Genomic DNA, 24,414 nt, shown 5'->3' with positions numbered 1-24,414 from the left:
CACCCCTCGAGGTGCTCAAAACCATATTCAAGAAGTTTATTAACCCTTCAGGTGTTTCACAAGAATTTTTGGAATGTTTAAACAAAAAAAATAAACATTTAACATTTTTTCACAAAAAATTTACTTTAGCTCCAATTTGTTTTATTTTACCAAGAGTAACAGGAGAAATTGGACACCAAACACTGTTGTACAATTAGTTCTGAGTATGCTGATACCCCATATGTGGGGGTAAACCATTGTTTGGGCGCATGACAGAGCTCAGAAGGGAAGGAGCGCTATTTGACTTTTCAATGCAAAAACAGGATTTTTGGTTGCTTACCGTAAAATCTGTTTCTTGAAGCCTCCATTGGGGGACACAGGAACCATGGGTGTATGCTGTTGCCACTAGGAGGCTGACACTATGCAAATAAAAAAGTTAGCTCCTCCTCTGCAGTGTACACCCCACCGACTGGCATTATACTCTTCAGTTAGTGAGAAAGCAGTAGGAAATAATGAAACAAGGTTGAAAAACCATAACCACAAACTTGAGAACTGTAACGTGAGAACAGTCATAGAACAGATAACAACAGAAAACATTGGGAGGGAGCTGTGTCCCCCAATGGAGGCTTCAAGAAACAGATTTTACGGTAAGCAACCAAAAATCCTGTTTTCTTTATCGCCTCTCATTGGGGGACACAGGAACCATGGGACGTCCCAAAGCAGTCCCAAGGGCGGGAAAACAGACTTCCATCAGGTCAGAGGACTCACCACTGCCGCCTGCAGGATCCTTCTGCCTAGGCTGGCGTCCGCCGATGCGTAGGTATGGACCTTGTAAAATTTTGGCGAACGTGTGGATGGAAGACCAAGTTGCCGCTTTGCAAAGCTGTAGGGCGGAAGCCCTGTGGTGCACCGCCCAGGAGGCGCCGACTGCCCGGGTAGAGTGAGCCTTAATCCCAGGAGGGGGCACTCTGTTCTTGACCCGGTAAGCCTCCAAAATTGCCGTTCTGATCCAGCGAGCAATAGTCGCTTTAGAAGCCAGCTGGCCTCTGCGCGTGCCATCAGGAATGATGAAAAATGAATCCGTCTTCCGGAAAGAGGATGTTCTATCCAGATAAATCCTCACTGCCCTGACTAGGTCCAGCTTGTTCAACGATCGCTCCAGAGGATGAGTCGGAGCTGGACAAAAGGAAGGTAGAACGATGTCCTCGTTGAGGTGGAAGGTGGAAACCACCTTAGGAAGAAAAGAAGGTGGAGGTCGGAAGACCACCTTGTCCTGGTGAATGACCAAAAACGGAGGGCGGCAAGACAGTGCCGCCAGCTCGGAAACGCGGCGAATGGACGTGATGGCCACAAGAAAGGCCACCTTCCAAGATAAAACTGATAGAGGAATCTCCCTAAGAGGTTCAAAGGGAGAAACCTTCAAAACGTCAAAGACCAGGTTTAGGTCCCATGCCTCCACAGGGGCCCTGTACGGCGGGACGGCGTGGGCTACCCCCTGAAAGAAGGTCTTAATCTGTGGCCAAGAGGCCAAGGTCTTCTGAAAGAGGATGGAAAGCGCAGAGACCTGACCCTTCAGGGAACTAAGAGCCAGGCCCGAATCCAGTCCTGCCTGAAGGAAGGCCAAAAGAGAAGGCAGGGAAAAAACCATAGGCGGCACGCGGTTGGACTCGCACCAACGGAAGTAGGCCTTCCAGGTGCGGTAGTAGATCCTGGAAGACGAAGGCTTCCGAGCCTGAATCATGGTGTGAATCACCCGGTCCGAAAGGCCGGACGCTCTTAGAACCGCGGTCTCAACAGCCACGCCGTTAAACTGAGCGACCGAGAATTCGGGTGGCAGATCGGACCCTGGGACAGCAGATCGGGCCTGTCTGGAAGGCACCAGGGAGCGTCCGCGAGAAGGTTGACGAGCTCCGCGAACCAAGCTCTCCTGGGCCAATCCGGGGCGATCAGGATGACCGGCACCCCTTCCGCTTTGATCTTCTTCAACAGTTTGGGAAGTAATGGAAGGGGTGGGAACAGATAGGGCAGCTCGAACTGTGACCAAGGAATGGCCAGAGCATCGACGCCCACTGCGAGAGGATCGCGTGACCTGGAGACGAATTGTGGAACCTTCCTGTTGATCCGAGACGCCGTGAGATCCACATCCGGAGTTCCCCATCGAAGACAAATCTGATGGAAGACCTCCGGATGCAGGGACCATTCCCCTGCCGCGAGACCCTCGCGGCTGAGGAAGTCGGCGGCCCAGTTTTCTACGCCGGGGATATGCACCGCGGATATCACCGGAACCGTTGCCTCTGCCCAAAGGAGGATCTTGGACACCTCGGCAAGGGCCAAGGAGCTCCGAGTCCCCCCCTGATGGTTGACATATGCCACAGCCGTGGCATTGTCCGTCTGGATCCGGACTGGAAGGCCCCTGAGGATCCTTTCCCAATGGCGGAGGGACAGAAAGATGGCCCGAATTTCGAGGACGTTGATCGGCAGCGCGGACTCCTGCAGCGACCAACGGCCCTGAACCGTCAGGTGGCGAAAAACCGCACCCCAGCCGATCAGGCTGGCATCCGTTGTCACCACCTGCCAGTGAACCGGAAGGAAGGACCTGCCCTGGGAGATGAGAGGAGACGTCAGCCACCAGTTGAGAGACCGCTTGACCCGAAAGGAGAGTCTGATCGGCCGATCCAGGGAGAAGACCGACCTGTCCCACTGAGACAGAATGGCTTGCTGAAGGGGTCGAGAATGGAATTGGGCGAAGGGAATCGCTTCCAAGGTAGCTACCATCCTCCCCAGAACCTTCATGGCCGATCGGAGGGAGGGAGGCCGAGGACCCTGGAGCAAGAGAATGTCCCGACAAAGGGTGGATCTCTTGTCCTTGGGAAGGAAGACTCTGGACTGACGAGTGTCGAAGAGCATGCCCAGAAAGATGATGCGCTGAGAAGGAATAAAGCAGGACTTCTTCCGGTTGACCAGCCATCCGAAACGGGATAAGGTGTCGAGAACAATGGACAAGCTTTCGTGGGCCTGAGCAAAGGACGGAGCCTTGATGAGGATGTCGTCGAGGTATGGAAACAGAACCAAGCCTCTGACTCTCAAAATGGCCATCAGCGCCGCCATGATTTTCGTGAACACCCTTGGCGCGGTTGCGAGACCGAACGGCAGATCGACGAACTGAAAATGATCTTGTTGCACTGCGAAGCGCAGGAAACGGTGATGTCCGGGAAATATTGGAACATGTAGGTAGGCGTCCTGGATATCTATAGAGCATAGAAATTCCTGAGCCTCCATGGAAGCAATTACTGAACGAAGGGATTCCATCCTGAAGTGTCTCAGGCGAACCCTCCTGTTCAACAATTTGAGGTCCAGAATGGGACGAACCTTGCCGTCTTTTTTCGGTACCACAAAGAGGTTCGAGTAGAAACCCGTGTACCGTTCCTTTTCTGGGACGGGAACGATTACCCCGGATTTGAGCAGAGAAGCGATGGCTGCGAAGAAGCCCGGAACCAAAGCGGGATCTTTTGGAGGACGAGATTGGAAGAAACGATCTCTGGGTCGGGAGGCGAACTCTATTTTGTATCCCGAAGACACAACTTCCCTGACCCATGCATCCTCTACTGCGGAAATCCAGACGTCCCTGAAACGGAGAAGACGGCCCCCCAACCTGGGAGTTGGGCTGGAGTCTTGCCGAGAGTCATGCGGAAGTGGATCTTCCAGTCCTGGGCCTGGACGATCTACCCTGGGAATAGCGAGGACGCCAGGACGGAGTGGGCCTGAAGGACACCGCCTTCTTCTCTTGACGTGCCTGTGGCCTCTGTTGCTGCTGGGAAAAGGAGTTTGATGCAGCGAAGCGACGAAAAGGCCGGAACGAGCGAAACTGCCGTCTAGGAGGAGGGCGACGAGGTTTAGCCTGGGGGAGAAGGGAACTTGTGCCCCCAGTGGCGTCCTTAATGATCTGGTCCAGCTGGGAACCAAAGAGACGAGAGCCCTGGAAGGGCAGACTAGTGAGGGACTTTTTGGAGGACAAGTCCGCCTGCCAGGCCTTGAGCCAAACGGTCCGGCGGATGGCAACGGCATTGCTGGAAGCCTGAGCCGCACAAGAGGCGACATCCAGGGAGGCGGAAACCAGGTATTCACCAGCGTGGGAAATCTGGTTGGCAAGTTCCGCTAATTGCGCGGGAGGAGCCCCGTCCAGGATACCTCGCCGCAGATCCTTGGCCCATTTTGAGATGGATTTTGAGGCCCAAGTGGAAGCAAAGGCCGGGCATAGCGCTGCTGAAGCCGCTTCGAAGGCAGATTTTGCGAAGGATTCTATAACTCTGTCGTTAGAATCCTTCAGAGACGCTCCGCCGGACAGTGGGAGCACCGTGTTGGTGGACAGCCTGGACACAGGTGGATCCACCGAGGGAGAGACCGTCCAATTGGCGGTAAGATCTGGTGAAAAAGGATATAACACCCCCAGGCGTTTTCCCCTCTGAAAACGTCTGGTCGGATTCTCTCTCTCTCTGGCCAGGATTTCCTCGAATTCAGGATGAGGGGCAAAAAATTTTGAAGGTGGTTTGGCCCGTCTAAACGAAACCGCCTGATCTGCGGGTTCCGTAGAGGGATCCTTAATGCCACAGGTTTGGTTTATAGCCCGAATGAGTTTCTGGACCGACTCACTCATGGTGGCGATTTGGCTAGGATCCAACTCCGACATCTCCTCTGAGGGCGCATCAGATAAAGCCTCGCCTGACTCAGGGGAGGAGGAACGGTGCGACACCAACCGCGGGGGAGGGCCGTGCGGCGAGATGGAACGCGAAGAGGACTCAGACCGACGTTCCTGTCTGGATCTTTTGTGGCTATTCAAGGAGGGCTCGGGCGGCGGTTCCTGCGACCCGCTGGCCACTGCAGGGGTCTGCAGGGGTAACCGATCCAGCGCGGACACCAGGGTTTGAGACACCCGTGTTAAATCGGCCACCGATTGTGACAGAGAAGCGGCCCAGCCTGGGATGGGGGGATCACTCTCGGGCGGAACAGCCGGGGGATCCTGGGCGGTGGGAGCAATCGGGTTGATGCAGGACTGACACAGCGGGGAGGACTGACCTGAGGGAAGTTTGCTGTTACAGGACGAACATGCAAAGTACGTGACTAAGGTAGTAGATGAAGAAGAAGTAGGGGGGCGAGAGCGGCCCCCTTTAGAGGAAGACATTTTGAGGGACCCTGAAGATGCCAGTTGGTTAGGGGACAGTGGGCAGAGGGGGGTGTCAGACTGCAGTGCAGCTACTCACGGACCCGGTCCTGGAAGATGTCCCACTTGTCCTTGGTGGAGAAATCCCCTGGTGCTGAGCTCACAGAAGATGCGGGCGAAGGAGCGTGGCGCGCTGCGTGAGGCACTGCAAGGGCTGCTGCTGTGGTGTGAAGCGATGCTCACACCAGACGAGTGTCCCACGAGGAAGGGGGCGGAGCTAGACGCAGAGGCGCCGGTGGGCAGGTCATAGTATGTCGGGCGGGAAAAAAGCCCGCCCGCAAAAGCGGAAGAGACAGATCCGAAGACCGGAAGTAGGCCCCGGCCGAAGCCGGGGCTTAAATTAGGAAATGGCGGCCGGGAAACGAGCCACGGCGCCGGTATAGAGCGCCGGAGCTATGCGCCGCGACGGGAGGCTGGCGGCACAGGCGCCGCAGCCTGGTAGGCTGCGCCGCTGAAGGGCGCCGCAGATCCACCTCCTGCGGCGCCGGAGCAATGCGCCGCGACGGGAGGCTGGCGGCACAGGCGCCGCAGCCTGCGCCGCTGAAGGGCGCCGCAGATCCACCTCCTGCGGCGCCGGAGCAATGCGCTGCAGCGATAAGCAGCGCGATAGACTGCAGGGCTGCTGCGCTGAGGACTGTGCCCAGTGAAAAACCGCAGCGCTGATAGTGCGCCGCGGAAAGGAGCGAACAGCAGCCAAGAGCTGTCAAGAAAGAAGGTGCTGGTCACGGGTGAGAGCGCTGCGGCCAGAAAACAGGCGCCGCAGCCTGCTCAGAATGGGGAAAATGCTGGAGCTCCAGGATCACCGATAAAATATCGACCGCGCCGCAAGGTTACAGGCGATGACCGGGTAAGAGAGGGTCACCGTCTGGGAGCCCTTAACAAGAATCCCCCCCCTAACAAGGATCTGGGATGGGATAGGGGAAATACTCACCTAAAAAACATCCCACGCCGTACTAACCTTAAAAGAGGGTGAGACATCCAGGGCTGATGGACGTCCTCGTCTCCTCCAACCGACAGGCTCTGGTGGGCGAGTGGGTGGGGGACGGAGCCAGGACCGGACTTCTGAGCACGCTGGTGTGCCAGGATCTTGGTCCTGGTGAGGGATCTGTGAGGATACGGGGTGGCAGTACACACCGTACTCATAGTCCGCTTGTGGGAATACAGGTGTGACTGTTCACCCTGTATCCCTCCGAGGAAAACTGAAAGAAAACGACGCACATTGAGGTAGATAAGGGTCTAATGAAAGACCCGTGTCCACCTCCTACTGACACTAAGCTAAACTGAAGAGTATAATGCCAGTCGGTGGGGTGTACACTGCAGAGGAGGAGCTAACTTTTTTATTTGCATAGTGTCAGCCTCCTAGTGGCAGCAGCATACACCCATGGTTCCTGTGTCCCCCAATGAGAGGCGATAAAGAAATTGACTGGAATTGAGATAGGACACCATGTCGCGTTTGGAGAGCCCCTGATGTGCCTAAACATTGAAACCCCACACAAGTGACACCATTTTGGAAAGTAGACCCCCTAAGGACTTTATCTAGATGTGTGATGAGCACTTTGACCCACCAAGTGCTTCACAGAAGTTTATAAAGTAGAGCTGTAAAAATAAAAAAATCATTTTTTAACAAAAATGATCTTTTCTACCCCAATTTTTTATTTTCACAAGGGTAACAGAAGAAATTGGACCCCAAAAGTTGTTGTCCAATTTGACATGAGTACGCGGATACCCCATATGTGGGGGGAACCACCGTTTGGGCGCATGGCAGAGCTCGGAAGGGAAGGAGTGCTGTTTGGAATGCAGACTTAGATGGAATGGTCTGCAGTCATCACATTGCGTCTGCCAAGCCCCTGATGTACCTAAACAGTAGAAACCACCCACAAGTGACCCCATAATGGAAACTAGACCCCCCAGGGAACTTATCTAGATGTGTTGTGAGAACTTTGAACCCCCAAGTGATTCCCTGCAGTTTATAACGCAGGTACGTTAAAATAAAAAATCTTTTTTTTCCCACAAAAATGATTGTTTTAGCCCCCCAAATTTTTATTTTCCCAAGGGTTGTTGGGAGAACTTGGACCCCAATGGTTGTTGTCCAATTTGTCCTGAGTATGCTGATACCTCATATGTTGGGGTAAACCTGTTTTGGCATACGGGAGAGCTCGGAAGGGAAGGAGCACTGTTTTTTCAACGCAGAATTGGCTGGAATTGAGATCAGACGCCATGTCATGTTTGGAGAGCCCCTGATGTGCCTAAACAGTGGAAACCCCCCAATTCTAACTGAAACCCTAACCCAAACACACCAATAACCCTAATCCCAACCCTAACCACACCCCTAACCCGAACATGCCCCTAACCCTAATCCCAACCACATCCCTAACCCTAATCCCAACCCTAACCACAACCCTAATCTCAACAATAACCCTAACCACACCCCTAACCCTGGCACACCCCTAACCCTAATCCCAACCCTAAATGTAATGCAAACCCTAACTTTAGCCCCAACCCTAACTTTAGCCCCAACCCTAACTTTAGCCCCAACCCTAACTGTAGCCCCAACCCTAACTGTAGCCCCAACCCTAACTTTAGCCCCAACCCTAACTTTAGCCCCAACTCTAACCCTAGCCCCAACCTTAACCCTAACTGTAGACCCAACCCTAACTTTAGCCCCAACGCTAACCCTAACTGTAGCCCCAACCCTAACCCTAACAATAGCCCAAACTCTAACCCTAGCCCCAACCTTAACCCTAACTGTAGACCCAACCCTAACCCTAGATTTAGCCCCAACCCTATCCCTAACTGTTAGCCCTAACCCTAATGGAAAAATGGAAATAAATACATTTTTTAAATTGTATTATTTTTCCCTAACTAAGGGGGTGATGAAGTGGGGCTTGATTTACTTTTTTAGAGGGGATTTTAGCAGATTTTTATGATTGGCAGCTGTCACACACTGAAATACACTTTTTATGGCCAAAAATAGTTTTTGCATCTCCACATTTTGAGAGCTATAATTTTTCCATAATTTGGTCCACAGAGTCATGTGAGGTCTAGTTTTTTTGCGGGACGAGTTGATGTTTTTATTGGTACCACTTCCGTGAACGTGACATTTTTTGATTGCTTTTTATTCCAATTTTTGTGAGGCAGAATGGAAAAAAAAACAGCAATGCGTGAATTTCCTTGGGGGGGGGGGAGAGAGGGGGCGTTTATACCATTCCACGTTTGATAAAATTGATAAAGCAGTTTTATTCTTCGGGTCAGTACGATTACAGCGATAGCTCATTTATATCTTTTTTTTTATGTTTTGGCGCTTTTATACGATAAAATCTATTTTATATAAAAAATAATTTTTGCATCGCTTTGTTCTGAGGACTATAACTTTTTTATTTTTTCGTTGATGATGCTGTATGGCGGCTCGTTTTTTGCGGGACACGAAGACGTTTTCATGATTTTTATATTTATAGACGTTTTCACGGTACCATGATTTTTATATCCCTCTTTTTGGTCGTGTTATTGCACTTTTTGTTCGGCGGTATGATAATAAAGCGTTGTTTTTTGCCTCGTTTTTTTTTTTATGGTGATCACTGAAGGGGTTAACTAGTGGGACAGTTTTATAGGTCGGGTCGCTGTGGATGCGGCGTTACTAAATATGTGTACTTTTATTGTTTTTTTTATTTAGACAAAGAAATGTATTTATTGGAACAATATACAGTACTGACCAAAAGTTTGGACACACCTCATTTAAAGATTTTTCTGTATTTTCATGACTATGAAAATTGTACATTCACACTGAAGGCATCAAAACTATGAATTAACACATGTGGAATTATATACTTAACAAAAAAGTGTGAAACTGAAAATATGTCTTATATTCTAGGTTCTTCAAAGTAGCCACCTTTTGCTTTGTTGACTGCTTTGCACACTCTTGGCATTCTCTTGATGAGCTTCAAGAGGTAGTCACCAGGAATGGTTTTCACTTCACAGGTGTGCCCTGTCAGGTGTAATAAGTGGGATTTCTTGCCTTATAAATGGGGTTGGGACCATCAGTTGTGTTGTGCAGAAGTCTGGTGGATACACAGCTGATAGTCCTACCGAATAGACTGTTAGAATTTGTACTATGGCAAGAAAAAAGCAGCTAGGAAAAACGAGTGGCCATCATTACTTTAAGAAATCATTACTTTAAGAAATGAAGGTCAGTCAGTCCGAAAAATTGGGAAAACTTTGAAAGTGTCCCCAAGTGCAGTGGCAAAAACCATCAAGCGCTACAAAGAAACTGGCTCACATGAGGACCACCCCAAGAAAGGAAGACCAAGAGTCACCTCTGCTTCTGAGGATAAGTTTATCCGAGTCACCAGCCTCAGAAATCGTAGGTTAACAGCAGCTCAGATTAGAGACAAGGTCAATGCCACACAGAGTTCTAGCAGCAGACACATCTCTACAACATCTGTTAAGAGGAGACTTTGTACAGCAGGCCTTCATGGTAAAATAGCTGCTAGGAAACCCCTGCTAAGGACAGGCAACAAGCAGAATAGACTTGTTTGGGCTAAGGAACACAAGGAATGGAAATTAGACTAGTGGAAATCTGTGCTTTGGTTTGATGAGTCTAAATTTGAGATCTTTGGTTCCAACCACCGTGTCTTTGTGTGACGCAGAAAAGGTGAACGGATGGACTCTACATGCCTGGTTCCCACCGTGAAGCATGGAGGAGGAGGTGTAATGGTGTGGGGGTGCTTTGCTGGTGACACTGTTGGGGATTTATTCAAAATTGAAGGCATACTGAACCAGCATGGCTACCACAGCATCTTGCAGCGGCATGCTATTTGCGTTTAGTTGGGCCATCATTTATTTTTCAACAGGACAATGACCCCAAACACACCTCCAGGCTGTGTAAGGGCTATTTGACTAAGAAGGAGAGTGATGGGGTGCTACGCCAGATGACCTGGCCTCCACAGTCACCAGACCTGAACCCAATCGAGATGGTTTGGGGTGAGCTGGACCGCAGAGTGAAGGCAAAAGGGCCAACAAGTGCTAAGCATTCTATGGGAACTCCTTCAAGATTGTTGGAAGACCATTCCCAATGACTACCTCTTGAAGCTCATCAAGAGAATGCCAAGAGTGTGCAAAGCAGTCATCAAAGCAAAAGGTGGCTACTTTGAAGAACCTAGAATATAAGACATAATTTCAGTTGTTTCACACCTTTTTTGTTAAGTATATAATTCCACGTGTTAATTCATAGTTTTGATGCATTCAGTGTGAATGTACAATTTTCATAGTCATGAAAATATAGAAAAATCTTTAACTGGGAAGGTGTGTCCAAACTTTTGGTCTGTACTGTATAGATATATATATATTTCTTTATTTAGGATTGTTCTTTTTTTCTTTTTTAAACGTGTAAATATTTTTTTTTTACTTTATAACATTGCCCCGGGGGGGGGGGGGGGGGGGGGGGGGGGGGACATTATACTATAGTGTCAGACCGCTGATCTGACACTTTGCAATGCACTGTGTCAGATCAGCGATCACACAGGCACTGCAGGGAGGCTTCTCAGCAGGCGCTTGCAAGCCACCTCCCTGCAGGACCCGGAAGGCCCCCGCGGCCATTTTGGATCCAGGCCTGCAGGGAGGAGGAGGTAGGAGATCCTCGGAGTAACGCGATCACATCGCGTTGCTCCGAGGGTCTCAGGGAAGCACGCAGGGAGCCCCCTCCCTGCGCGATGCTTCCGTGTGCCACCAAAATGCTGTGATCATCAGTGTTCCGGGAAGTAATGGGCCAGGAGCGGTCCGTGACCGCTCATGGCACATAGTGCCGAATGTCAGCTGCGATAGTCAGCTGACACCCAGCCCCGATCGTCCGCGCGCCCCCATGAGAACGGCTGATCGATGATGACGTACTATCCCGTCGGTGGTCATACGGGCCCATACCACCTCGATGGGATAGTACGTCAGATGTAAGAAAGGGGTTAACATTATATCTTTTTACTATTGATGCTGCATAGGCAGCATCAATAGTAAAAAGTTGGTCACACTTGTCAAAATGGGCCCCAGCACTTGCCCGGGTGTGCCGGGTGCTTACGCCAGCCCTGCACATAAGTGAGACAGGACAATCCCACCACTATCAAACTATCATACATAATGAACAGGTAAAAAAAACACAACACATTGTTTTATTTTATGCTACATTCCCAACAACAACGTATGTACGAGGGAAGAACTTCAACAGTAAACCGGAGTTGCATTCATTTATGGTGGACCATTGGAGCTACTGTGTGTCCTGATCAGAAGATTACGGTAGATAAAATACTATTGCTCCCCATTTCAGGAGAGATTGTGCAGTAATCTGAATTCCTAAGGGTATGTGCACACATTCAGGTTTTTCGCGTTTTTTAGCAATAAAAACGCATTACAAACTGCAGACATATGCATCCTATCATTTAGAATGCATTCTGCAATTTTTGTGCACATGATGTGTTTTTTTCCGCAAAAAAAACGCATTGCGGTAAAAAAAGCAGCATGTTCATTAATTTTGCGGATTTTTCGCGTTTTTCCCGCTATTTTATGCATTGGGAAAAAACGCAAAAAAACGCGCAAAAAACGCGTGCACATACCCTTAGGATCGAAAACAATGCAATTTATGACATGGAGTAAATCCATGAAACCAGGGCTCGAGCCAACACATCTCCTGCAGGCGTGAATAAATGTATATTACAGCCATCAGCCACACACAGCTTAGAGTGTTTCTCAACTCCTGTCCTCAAGACCCACCAACAGGTCAAGTTTTCAGGATATCCTTAGTATTCCACAGGTGATAATTCATCAACCGCTCAAGCATTAATTCCATCACCTGTGCAATGCTAAGGAAATCTTGAAAACATGGCCTGTTGGTGGGTCTTGAGGACTGGAGTTGAGAAACACTGGCTTAGAGATATATCATGGCACAGGTGTAATGGTTTTATGTAGTTTATCAAAATCCTCCTTGAAATTAGTTTTAATACAAATTGAAAAGTCAGGATAAAGGGAAACTCTGCTGTTATTGTACAGAAATTCACACTTGGCCTCACTGCACATTTAATGTTGTCGACCATAAAAGCAAAGTTTGCCCAGAAAGACTGGACCTGGTCTTGTAGGGACCATATGAGCACATTCAGCAGCACAGAAGGGGGAGAAGGTAGATTCATCCAGAAAGATATCAGGGATCTAGGAAGCCAACAGCATCATTACCCTCCGCTTTCTCTTACAGACCCATCATAATACTTTTCTTCAAGTGATTTTCTAACTTGTCAGCACATTCTACGTACTCTGTCATTTGGCTTTGTAGTTTACAGATCTGGGCAGATAACTATCTGTGTCTTCTAATCCCAGGGGGTACGTGAATCTTCCAGGTTGTAAGTTCTAAAGAAAAAGGCTTTCAATGCCTAAAGTCATTTCAACAGTTTTGGATGGAGGAGAATGTTGTGGCCTAGAGGCAACATGGTGAACATGGTAACACGGCCGGACTACACAACCGATAAAGCAGCCACAGCCGGTGACTGAGAAGAATCTGTGACTTCTCTGCATTTAGTGGTCACTACTCACCTGGGTTGTCATGTGTAGGAATCTCCTCTTTATACCACTCATCACCCCTCACATATGTCTCTGTAGTATTATTATGGGTCAGATCTTCAGCCTGAAATAAATATTGTAAAAGTCACAGAGAGATGGAGAAGTCACATCTATGATCAGCTCTAATCCTGCCATCTCTACCGTTCTCATAACACAAGTATAAAACATAGAATACTGGTGGACAAAACATGACTGGACACAAGACCTTCACAGCCGTCTACACATCATAGGGGAGATCTCATGACACCTTCTCTCCATCTACCTGATGATCCTGAGGAACATTAGGATCTTCTTGTTTATAGTCCTGTGGAAGAAGAGGACGGGGACATCTCTCTGGGGTTGTCATCTTACTGGATAGATCTGGAGGAAACACATACAGGGACTGAATTCATTCTTTACATACAGATAATTATAGGCCGTGTGTATTTAGTCCTGTCTATTACCTGGTGATGTGAGGGGCTGGGGAAGCTCCATCTTGACGTCTTTGTATACATCTTTGTGTCCTTCTAAATATTCCCACTCTTCCATGGAGAAATAGACAGCGACATCCTGACACCTTATAGGAACCTGACACATATAATGATACCATCATCCCCCTGATCCCTTCATAGCGTTACTGTATAATGTCCCAGCAGTGTCACCTCTCCAGTCAGCAGCTCAATCATCTTGTAGGTGAGTTCTAGGATCTTCTGGTCATTGATGTCCTCATGTATCGGTGGGTGAGGTGGAGGCCCCGTGATTGGGCTCAGGGGTCTTCCCCATCCCTCAGACACAGGGTCCTGACAGCGCTCAATAGAGGTCTTCTTCACTACTGTGTAATCCTGGTTATGGAGAGACACATTAATAAATCTCACTACAGACATTTCCAGAGTCCTCACCTCTCCAGTTCTGTCCATCTGTTATTCCCATAGATAAGAATGATGTAATGTGACGTCATCGGAATCTCTCACCTCTCCAGTAAGCCGGAAGAGGATCTCTAGGGTGAGGTGTAATATCCTCTCCGCCATCTTGTCTCTGGCCATATCCATCTTTGATGGGTAAATCAGGAAAATTTTCTTATGTAGATCTTCACTGAGAGGATCTGATATTGTAGAGACCTGAATGAGAAGATGAGCCGATGTAACATCATAAAAATCCTGTGTAATAATATAATTACTGGAGATAATAAGGGAAACATATGAGGAGATTTATTATTTTACAGTATTTAGTTTTCTTCTTTACATCTTGTAATAAAACCTATATATTTAGGCCACAGACAACAAGCAGTTTCTTCCTCGGAGTCGGCAGCTGAATACGTTTCTCATACTCATCTTCCATAACGCTAATTCTCGTCTCATTTACCGACACTGGAATCGGCATTAGCAACACTGCAGGAGATCTTCATTACACGTGACAGGAGAAATAACTACTTCATGGTGAGGACGACATCTTCATCTTCTACTACGGCTCTAGAAACATATTTGTCCAGAGTCGGTCACTGACTCCATCACCACCGGCCGTCTATATGAAGGTTTCCCGTCTTCCCCGCACTGTAATCTTCTACCACGTTAGATCTCAGGTCTGATTCACACACAGAAGTTTGGGCCTTTTAGAAAAGCTTTTTTGTTTCCACAAACACCGAGGACAGAAAATATCTGATCCCAAACAGGCACGGACACAGAACACGGACTTCACCAGGAAGTCCGTGTTACTGTTCAGGTTCGGAACACCGGGTGTTTGCTGCGCTGTCATGTTCATGACAGCGTGGCAAACACCGCTTCGGATCGATGGCGAAATCCTCCTCGCCGGTCAGAGAGCCACGGTTCCCACGCTGCCAAAAGACAGCGGTAGCGCTCAGCTGTGATCGGAGGTATAAAGTTTACCTCTGGTCACTAGTGTCAGCTGATGGGACTACTGCTCCCATCATCTGATACCTGCAACTGCTAATTACAGTGAGAGCAGGAGTGGCGGATGGCAGTATTCATTAGCTGCTCCTGCGGTGTAAATAAATAATTAAAAAAAAAAAAACCCGGCGTGGGTTCCCCTGTATTTTTGCTAACCAGCCAGACACAACTCACAGCTGGGGGCTGCAACCCTCAGCTGTCAGCTTCAACAAGGCTAGATAGGAAGAATTGAGAGGAGCCCATGCTGTTTTCTTTAATTTCCGTATTTTTCGGACTATAAGACGCACCAGACCATGAGACGCACCCCAAATTTGGGGTGAAAATTGCAGAAAAAGATTTTTATAAGATGGGGGTCCGTCTTATTGTCCGAATTTACAGTATCTTACCTGAGGGCTGGCGGTGGCAGAGCAGGGTCACAGGAGGCATGGTGTCGGCAGAGGTGCGGGTGATGCGGTACGGCGTGCACCTGAGCAGGGTCCCTTCCTGCTTAGGTGTGCGACGCCACGGCCTGGTGTCCATGGGGGAGTTGCAGCAGTGGTGTGGCGACCGCAGAGGTGCGGGGATAAGGAGCGGTATGGCATGAGCAGGTTCCCTTCCACAGGTGAGGTGACGCAGCGGCCCAGTATCCATTCCAATGTGAGCAGCAGAGCCAGGTTAATTACCAGTTTATCGGTGGCGGGGGCCATCTTCCTGAGGCCGCGCGTGCGCAGATGGAGAGCTCTGCTTCCCGGGGCTTCAGGAAAATAACCGCGGGAGGCCGAGCGTGCGCAAATGGAGATCGCGGCGACCATTTTCCTGAAGCCGAGATCTAAATCTGCGAACTCGCCACCACCGATAACGCCATGATTCACTCGGCTCTGCTGCTTACCGGGCTGCTGCGTCACCTCACCTGTGGAAGGGACCCCGCTCACGCCATACCGCCTCCTCATCCCCGCACCTCTGCCGCTGCCACACCACTGCTGGTAAGCCTGTATTCCAAGTATAACACGCACCCCCCATTTCCCCCCTTTTTTGGGGGGAAAAAGTGCGTCTTAGGCTGTGTGCACACGATGCAGATTTGGTGCAGAAAAATCTGCTGCAGTTCTGCACTAAATCTGCATCTCCTGGCAGAATCTGCAGGTGCGTTTTTTGTGCGTTTTTGACGCGTTTTTTACAGTGCAGTTTTGGTGCAGATTTGAAGTGCGTTTTTTATGCGTTTTTTCATGCAGTTTTGTAAGCGTTTTTTAAAGCTAAATTAAGCCCTAACCCTAGCCCTAACCCTAGACCTGACCCTAACCATAACGCTAGCCCTAACCCTAGACCTAACCCTAGCCCTAACCCTAGCCATAACCCTAACCCTAGACCTAACCCTAGACATAACCCTAACCCTAGACCTAACCCTAGCCCTAGACCTAACCCTAGCCATAACCCTAACCCTAGACCTAACCCTAACCCTAACCCTAGACCTAACCCTAACCCTAGCCATAACCCTAACCCTAGACCTAACCCTAGCCCTAACCGTAACCCTATTCTAACCTTAGTGGGGAAAAAAAAAAATCTTTATTTTTTTATTGTTCCTACCTATGGGGGTGACAAAGGGGGGGGGGGGTCATTTACTTTTTATTTTGATCACTGAGATAGCTTATATCTCAGTGATCAAAATGCACTTTGGAACGAATCTGCCGGCCGATTCGGCGGGCGCACTGCGCATGCGCCCGCCATTTTGGAAGATGGCGGCGCCCAGGGAGAAGACGGACGGACCCCGGGAGGAACGGTAAGTATGATGAGGTGGGGGGGGAGCACGGGGGGGATCGGAGCACGGGGGGGGTAGATCGGAGCGGGGGGTGGATCGGGCGCGGGGGGTGTGGATCGGAGCGCGGGGGGGTGGATTGGAGCACAGTGGGGGGTGGATCAGAGCACGGGGGGGTGATTGGAGCACGGGGGTGAGCGGACAAGAGCACGGGGGGAGCGGAGCACAGGACGGAGGGGAGCCGGAGCAGTGTACCGGACAGATCGGTGGCTTGGGGGGATCGGTGGGGTGGGGGCACATGTTATATGTTGTATGTAATGTATGTTTTATGTGTGTTTGTGTTTTTAACCCATTGTAGTCAGTCGCCTGACGATGGGACAACTCTCCCATCATCACATTTCGATGGGAGAAATAGTCCCACCCGACGAATGACTACAATGAGTCACTACTGACAGAGAGACAGACACACAGACCGACACACACACACAGACCGACACACACACTACATACCATTTCCACCATACGCTTCACATCGACCATACACTAATTTCACCACACTCCGCCCACACACTTCCTCCACATCACTGACGTCACTTCCGTCTGCTGCGGTTTTGACACCCTAATCCGCATAAAATCTGCAGATGGTTTTTACATCTGCAGTTTTTATGCGGATTTGACCCACAAAATGGGAGCCTATGGGTGCAGAAACGCTGCAGAACTGCACAAAAGAAGTGACATGCACTTCTTTGAAATCTGCAGCGTTTCTGCATGGATTTTTCTGCACCATGTGCACAGCTTTTTTTTTGTTCTATTGATTTTCATTGAATTGTAACTCACAGTGCAGTTCTGCAGCGTTTCTGCTGCAGAAAAAAACGCTGCAGAACTGCACTAAATCTGCATCGTGTGCACATACCCTTATAGTCGAGAAAACACGGTACTTAAATAAATACCGTATTATCCGGCGTATAAGACGACTGGGCGTATAAGACGACCCCCAACTTTTCCAGTTAAAATATAAAATCTTCTCAAAAGTCGGGGGTTGTCTTATATGCCGGGTGTCGTCTTATAGGATGGGTGCAGAGCAATTTGCGGTCGATGTATATAGTGGGGGGGAGTGGTCCTGATGACGAGGTGAGGGAGCTCCTCACCAGGAAGGTGTAAGTGAAGCAAACTGTCAGCGTCTGGGATGCCAGGGTTATTCAAAAAAGAGAGCGGTGCTGTGCCTAGAAAAACACTCCTCTTTCACTCATCTGGCTCGCCCTTGTATCCTATTATCTCCTTCTCTGCCTCTGCTTCACTTACACCTTCCCGGTGAGGTGCCCCCTCACCTCATCATTGGGGTCGCTCCCCCCACAATATGCAGCAACCGCAGATTACTCCGCACCTGCCCTATAAGACGACACCTGGCGTATAAGACGATACCCGACTTTTGAGAAGAACAGTGTGCGGTGCCCCCATTTTTGAAAACCAGCCTTGCTAAAGCTCACAGCTGGGGGCTGATATTCTCAAGCTGGTAAGGGGCCACTTATATAGCCCCCCAGCCCAAAAATAGCACCAAGCAAAGGCGCATTTATTAGATGTAGCAGTGGCAAGTGGGGTTCATATTTGTGGGGTTTATGTCACCTTTCTATTGTGTGGTGACATCAAGCCCATGGCTTAGTAATGGAGGGTTGTCTATAAGATACCTCTCCATTACTAATCCTATTGTTACATGTTAAATACACTGTGTTCCAAATTATTATGCAGATGACATTTTTCTCGGATTTTCCTAAATGGTCGGTGCAAATGACAGTCAGTCTAATAAAAGTCATCACCCGTTAGAGTATACATCGAATTTTATTGAAGAAACCTCCCAATGATAACAGTATAATCTCCAAAATGAATAAAATCTCAAAATGCACAGTTCCAAATTATTAGGCACAGTAGAATTTCTAAAGATTTGATATGTTTTAAAGAACTGAAAATGCTCATTTGTGGAATTTGCAGCATTAGGAGGTCACATTCACTGAACAGAAAAGCTATTTAACTCCAAAACATCCTAACAGGCCAAGTTACATGTTAACATAGGACCCCTTCTTTGATATCACCTTCACAATTCTTGCATTCTTGAGTTTTTGGAGAATGTCTGCTTGAATTTCTTTGCATGAAGTCAGAATAGCTTCCCAGAGCTGCTGTTTGGATGTGAATGGCCTCCCACCCTCATAGATCTTGTGCTGGATGATACTCCAAAGGTTCTCTATAGGGTTGAGGTCAGGGGAAGATGGTGGCCACACCATGAGTTTATCTCCTTTTGTGCCCATAGCAGCCAATGACTCAGAGGTATTATTTGCAGCATGAGATGGTGCATTGTCAGCATGAAGATGATTTTGCTCCTCAAGGCACATTTCTGCTTTTAGACCATGGAAGAAAGTTGTCAGTCAGAAACGCTATTTACTTTACAGAGGTCATTTTCACATCTTCAGCACGGTGGCTCAGTGGATAGCACTGCAGCCTTGCAGCGCTGGGGTCCTGGGTTCGAATCCCACCAAGGACAACATCTGCAAAGAGTTTGTATGTTCTCTCCGTGTTTGCGTGGGTTTCCTCCGGGTACTCCGGTTTCCTCCCACATTCCAAAGACATACTGATAGGGCATCTAGATTGTGAGCCCCATCGGGGACAGTGATGATAATGTGTGCAAAACTGTAAAGCGCTGCGGAATATGTTAGCGCTATATAAAAATAAAGATTATTATCTTCGGGAACCTTAAAGGGCCCCACCAGCTGTTTCCCCATGATTCCGGCCCAAAACATGATTTCTCCACTTCATTGCTGATGTCGCAGCCTTGTTGCAACATGGTGTCCATCCACCTACCATCCACTACTCCATCCATCTGGACCATCCAGGGTTGCTCGACACTCATCAGTAAACAAGACTGTTTGAAAATTAGTCTTCATGTATGTCTGGGCCCACTGCAAAAGTTTCTGCTTGTGAACACTGTTTAGGGGTGGCCGAATAGTAGGTTTATGCACCACAGCAAGCCTTTGAAGGATCATACACCTTGAGGTTCGACGGACTCCAGAGGCACCAGCAGCTGCAAATAACTGTTTGCTGCTTTGTAATGGTATTTTGGCAGCTGCTCTCTTAATCCAATGAATTTGTGTGTCAGAAACCTTCCTCACTATGCCTTTGTCTGCATGAACTCTGTCTGTGCTCTGTTTCAGTCACAAATCTCTTCACAGTATGATGATCACAAAGTTTTTGTGAAGTATCTAATTTTTTCATACCTTGTCCAAGGCATTGCACTATTTAACGCTTTTCAGCAGCAGAGAGATCCTTTTTATTTCTCATATTGCTTGAAACCTTTGGCCTGCTTAATAATGTGGAACATCATTTTTAAGTAGTTTTCCTTTAATTAGAATCACCTGGAAAACTAATTATCACATGTGTTTAAGATTGATTTCAGTTATCTATTGAGCCCTGAGACACAATACCATCCACAAGTTTATTTGAAAAACAAAACAATTAAATCTTTATGACACTTAAATCCAATTTGCATAATAATTTGGAACACAGTGTAAAGACACAGGCAGAATAAAGTCTTTAATTTGAAATAACACTAATCACAGTTTTCCATTTTTATTATTACACCTAATTCCAGTGAAGCCCTCGATCTCCTGTAATAAAAAAAATACCAATATACCATACCTGTCCGTCGGTCTCTCCCATGCCATAATCCATGTCTGGGGGCTAGTTTTCAATTTGGACGGTGCCAAGATGTGACCGCCCCGGCTGAAAATCACTGGTGAATGAGATGCTTAGAGCGCAGCATCATTGACCAGAGTGACATCATCACTGGCGTTTTCCCACGGTCCTAAGGTCACCGAAGTTCTGCCCAGCCTCGATGATGTCAATGCTGGTGAATGATGCAGCAGGAGATGAAAACTCCCATCCGCTGCTCCTGCTCTTACTGTAATTAGCGTCTGCAGGTGTCAGATGATGGGAGCAGTAGTCCCATCAGCTGACACCAGTGACCAGAGGTAAACTGTATACCTCCGATCACAGCTGAGCGCTTCCACTGTCTTCTGACAGCGTGGGAACTGTGGCTCTCTGACCGGCGGGGAGCATTTCCCCGCCGATCCGAAGGGGTGTTTGACGTGCTATCATGCACATGACAGTGCAGCAAACACTGGATGTTCGGGTCCCCCATTCAAGTGAATGGGTTCCGGGTTCAGGTACTGTTCTGTTACCCGAACCCAAACTTTTTGTACCTGTTCGGCCGAACCCCCCGGACCCAAACATCCAGGTGTCCGCCCATCTCTAATCCCAAAATCTCCATGTACAGTGTTTTATGGGGTTTATTTCTGGCCTTAGGCTTTATCACAAGAAAGACACCAGAAAAAAACAGGTAATAAAATGTTTCTAAAGAAAATTGGTTCCAACAATTCTTGTAAAAAGAAAAAAAAACATGGAAAAAGCAGAAGACACATTTTATTTTTTCACGCAAACAATTGTTTAATTTTTTTTAACTCTTTTGGGCCCCAGAACACAGAACTACACCGCAGGGACGGGACAGAAGCGGCTGCAACAAACACCCTGGCAGTTTAACCACTTGCTGCAAACAAGGCATCTAAGAAGGTGTGAGAGTTCAGCTGATTGCCCTCCTCCCCCAAGTACTCGATAGTATGGGGCGGCATAGTTATTACGATACTTACAGGCCTAATAATGGTGTCTGTGATAAAGAAACTAGCCGCTCAACTTTTGAAGATATGATGTAATTATAATGCAGTCAAAACTGTAGTACAGCCTAAAGTACTGCAGTGCGCAGGGCCTCTCTGACCTCTCCCAGCGCCTGCGCACTGCAGTACTTTGCTCTGCCCTCAACAGGGGAGATAAGTACGGCTGCGCAGGAGCGCGATGCCGGGGAGTCACGACCAAGCAGGAGGGCGGCATCGCAAGAAGATGGGAGGCGCCGGACCCAGACTTGCAACACCCATCGGGCCGGACCGCCCCCGGAGAGTATAATAAAACGTATTTTTCTTATCTCGCAATTCGGATCGGGGGCTTATCTACAGTATTACAGAATGCTGTAGATAAGCCCTGAAAGGCAGTGGCCGCATCTTATAGCGGCCAAAACTGCTGACAGGTTCACTTTAAGAATCATTTTATATTCCAAGACTCATTCTACTTACAAATTAAAGGAACATCAATGGGCTCAAATGTAGCGCCTTCTTACGCAAATTGCTACATAGCGGAATTTGAGACTAAATGCGTCTTTCCTAACTCACTATTTCAATCACACCTCATTGTCTGGAAAAGGTACATAGACAACATTTTCTGCGTTTGGAACGGTACATCAGAAACCCTCGATTTTGTCTTTCATAATAATAATAATAATCTTTATTTTTATATAGCGCTAACATATTCCGCAGCGCTTTACAGTTTGCACACATTATCATCACTGTCCCCGATTGGGCTCACATGAATTGAATACCCTCTGGCCTGGCCTAAATTTCACAATGACTAAAGATGAATATCAAGTATATTTCTTGGACACTATGGTCCATAAAGACCAAAATGGTGAACTATCTACTGACCTATACACCAAACAAACTAACAGCGATAGCTTTACATTTTCAGAGTCTTCATCCACCATCTGTCAAAAAATCAATTCCAAAATCACAGTTCAAACATGTTTAAAGGATTGTATCTGATGCCACGCTAAACTCAGACAAAATGAAATGCACCATAAATTGGAGAACGCGGTTACCCTCCTCACTAAACACCTCAACGAACTCCACAAATACTATGAGATTTACAACTACGAGCCGTATACCATTTGTACATACCTATCTCCCCTTTTCATGTATTATGCACCAAACCATTAGGAGACATTGGGGCATATTACGCACTGCTTACCCTGATGGGGCAGAATTCCCACACCCCTTCCTACCCGGCTTTAAACGAGCCCCCAACATCAGAGACTCGTTAGTCAGGGCTGACATAGGCACCTCACGGTCTAGAGCGACACAGATTCCTCCAGAACCCGAAAACTGGCACATTCCCTGCATGCAATGCCATCAATGCAACAACGGTCTTAAGGATAATGTCATTCACCATCCACACTCTGGCAAGAGATACGCCATTAAAGATTCCTCTCCCTTTGACACATCTTTTGTGATTTACTTAATGAAATGTCCATGCAGCCTACTATATATAGAAGAAACGTCACATCCTGTCAAAGATAGAAGGGCATAATGCCTCACAATTAAAGGGAACCTGTCACCCCCGTTTTTTGAGATTGAGCTATAAATACTGTTAAATAGGGCCTGCGCTGTGTGTTACTATAGTGTATGTAGTGTACCCTGATTCCCCATGTATGCTGAGAAATACATTACCAAAGTCGCCGTTTTCGCCTGTCAATCAGGCTGGTCTGGTCAGGTGGGCGTGTTCACAGCGCTCTTTTCTTCCCCAGCTTTCCGTTGGTGGCGTAGTGGTGTGCGCATGTCCAGAGTTCCGACTTCCCTGCGCCCACGTGAAGACACAGCGCGCGATCTGCGCTGTAATCCCTTGCATCGGTGGGGGCGGCCATCTTCCTGTGGCCGCGCGTGCGCAGATGGAGTACTCTGCTGCACGGGGCTTCAGGAAAATGGCCGCGGGCAGCCGCGCGTGCGCATTAGAGATCGCGGCGGCCATTTTCCCAAAGCCGAGTTTGCGCGTGGCCGCCGCGATCTCTAATGCGCACGCGCGGCTGCCCGCGGCCATTTTCCTGAAGCCCCGTGCAGCAGAGCACTCCATCTGCGCACGCGCGGCCCCAGGAAGATGGCCGCCCCCACCGATGCAAGGGATTACAGCGCAGATCGCGCGCTGTGTCTTCACGTGGGCGCAGGGAAGTCGGAACTCTGGACATGCGCACACCACTACGCCACCAACGGAAAGCTGGGGAAGAAAAGAGCGCTGTGAACACGCCCACCTGACCAGACCAGCCTGATTGACAGGCGAAAACGGCGACTTTGGTAATGTATTTCTCAGCATACATGGGGAATTGGGGTACACTACATACACTATAGTAACGCACAGCGCAGGCCCTATTTAACAGTATTTATAGCTCAATCTCAAAAAACGGGGTGACAGGTTCCCTTTAAGATTTCAGGTCATTGAGCACGTACCCCCCCCACCACCAGATGTGGGTGTGATCACGTACGCATCCTGAAATAAAAGGAAGCATTCTGGATCCATGAGCTACAAATCCTTTCTCCTAAGGGTTTTAATAGGGAATATGATTTACTTTCCTTTATATGATTTGCCATTATGTGTTTCTGTACCCATTATACTGTATATTAACTATACATACTCTTTTATGCCTATGTCATGATGTTATAGGTATGGATGTATTGATGTTTACCCGTTCTGAGTTACCTCGTCTTTATGATGAATCTGGCTCCTTGCATTTACTAATTCTGTATGTCCTCCTTCTTACAGAGTCACTTATATTGATGAAATCTCCTGTTCCATGGCCTTTTCCCTCTGGATTTCCCCATCTCCATATTTTTCCACCTCTCCTGCTCGACTGACACCTCCACCGAGTAGAACATGCCTGTAACCCGTTTTTTCACCCTTATCCTTGAGGGCAGACAAAGTACTGCAGTGCGCAGGCGCCGGGCCTCTGACCTTTCCGGCGCCTGCGCACTGCAGTACTATCCTCTGCCCTCAAGAGGGCAGAGCAAAGTACGCCTGCGCCGGAGCCGTGGCTGAAGATCAGAAGAGGACGTCATGGAAAGAAGATAGGAGGCGCCGGAGCGGACCGGAGACGCCCATCCGACCTGACCAGCAGCGGGACCGCCCCTGGGTGAGTGTAATCTAACGTCTTTTTCTCCTTTTCCAGGTAACATCGGGGGCTTATCTACAGCATTACAGAATGCTGCAGATAAGCCCCTGATGCCGGTGGGATTACCTCACCCGCGATTTTCGGGGTGACAGGTTCCCTTTAAGGTTTGACAAACTTTGGGATTCTAGAACTGACCACCGCCCTTGGGCCA

The 24,414-nt window shown here is 48.5% G+C and overlaps 1 protein-coding gene across 1 annotated transcript in view; it reads right to left on the bottom strand.

Moving 5' to 3' along the window:
- LOC138663263 (zinc finger protein 420-like) overlaps positions 1-24,414 on the bottom strand; it is a 69,097-nt gene that overhangs the window by 17,935 nt on the left and 26,748 nt on the right. Inside the window, exons 6-10 of the mRNA XM_069749436.1 lie at positions 13,738-13,884; positions 13,429-13,608; positions 13,231-13,354; positions 13,050-13,147; positions 12,761-12,851 (exon numbers count right to left, since the gene is read on the bottom strand). Of these exons, the coding sequence (XP_069605537.1) occupies positions 12,761-12,851; positions 13,050-13,147; positions 13,231-13,354; positions 13,429-13,608; positions 13,738-13,884 (640 nt within the window). The remainder of the gene's footprint in view (positions 1-12,760; positions 12,852-13,049; positions 13,148-13,230; positions 13,355-13,428; positions 13,609-13,737; positions 13,885-24,414) is intronic.

Source organism: Ranitomeya imitator, chromosome 2, assembly GCF_032444005.1.
Source record: "Ranitomeya imitator isolate aRanImi1 chromosome 2, aRanImi1.pri, whole genome shotgun sequence".
NCBI lineage: Eukaryota > Metazoa > Chordata > Amphibia > Anura > Dendrobatidae > Ranitomeya > Ranitomeya imitator.
This window is presented reverse-complemented; position numbering and strand designations above follow the sequence as displayed.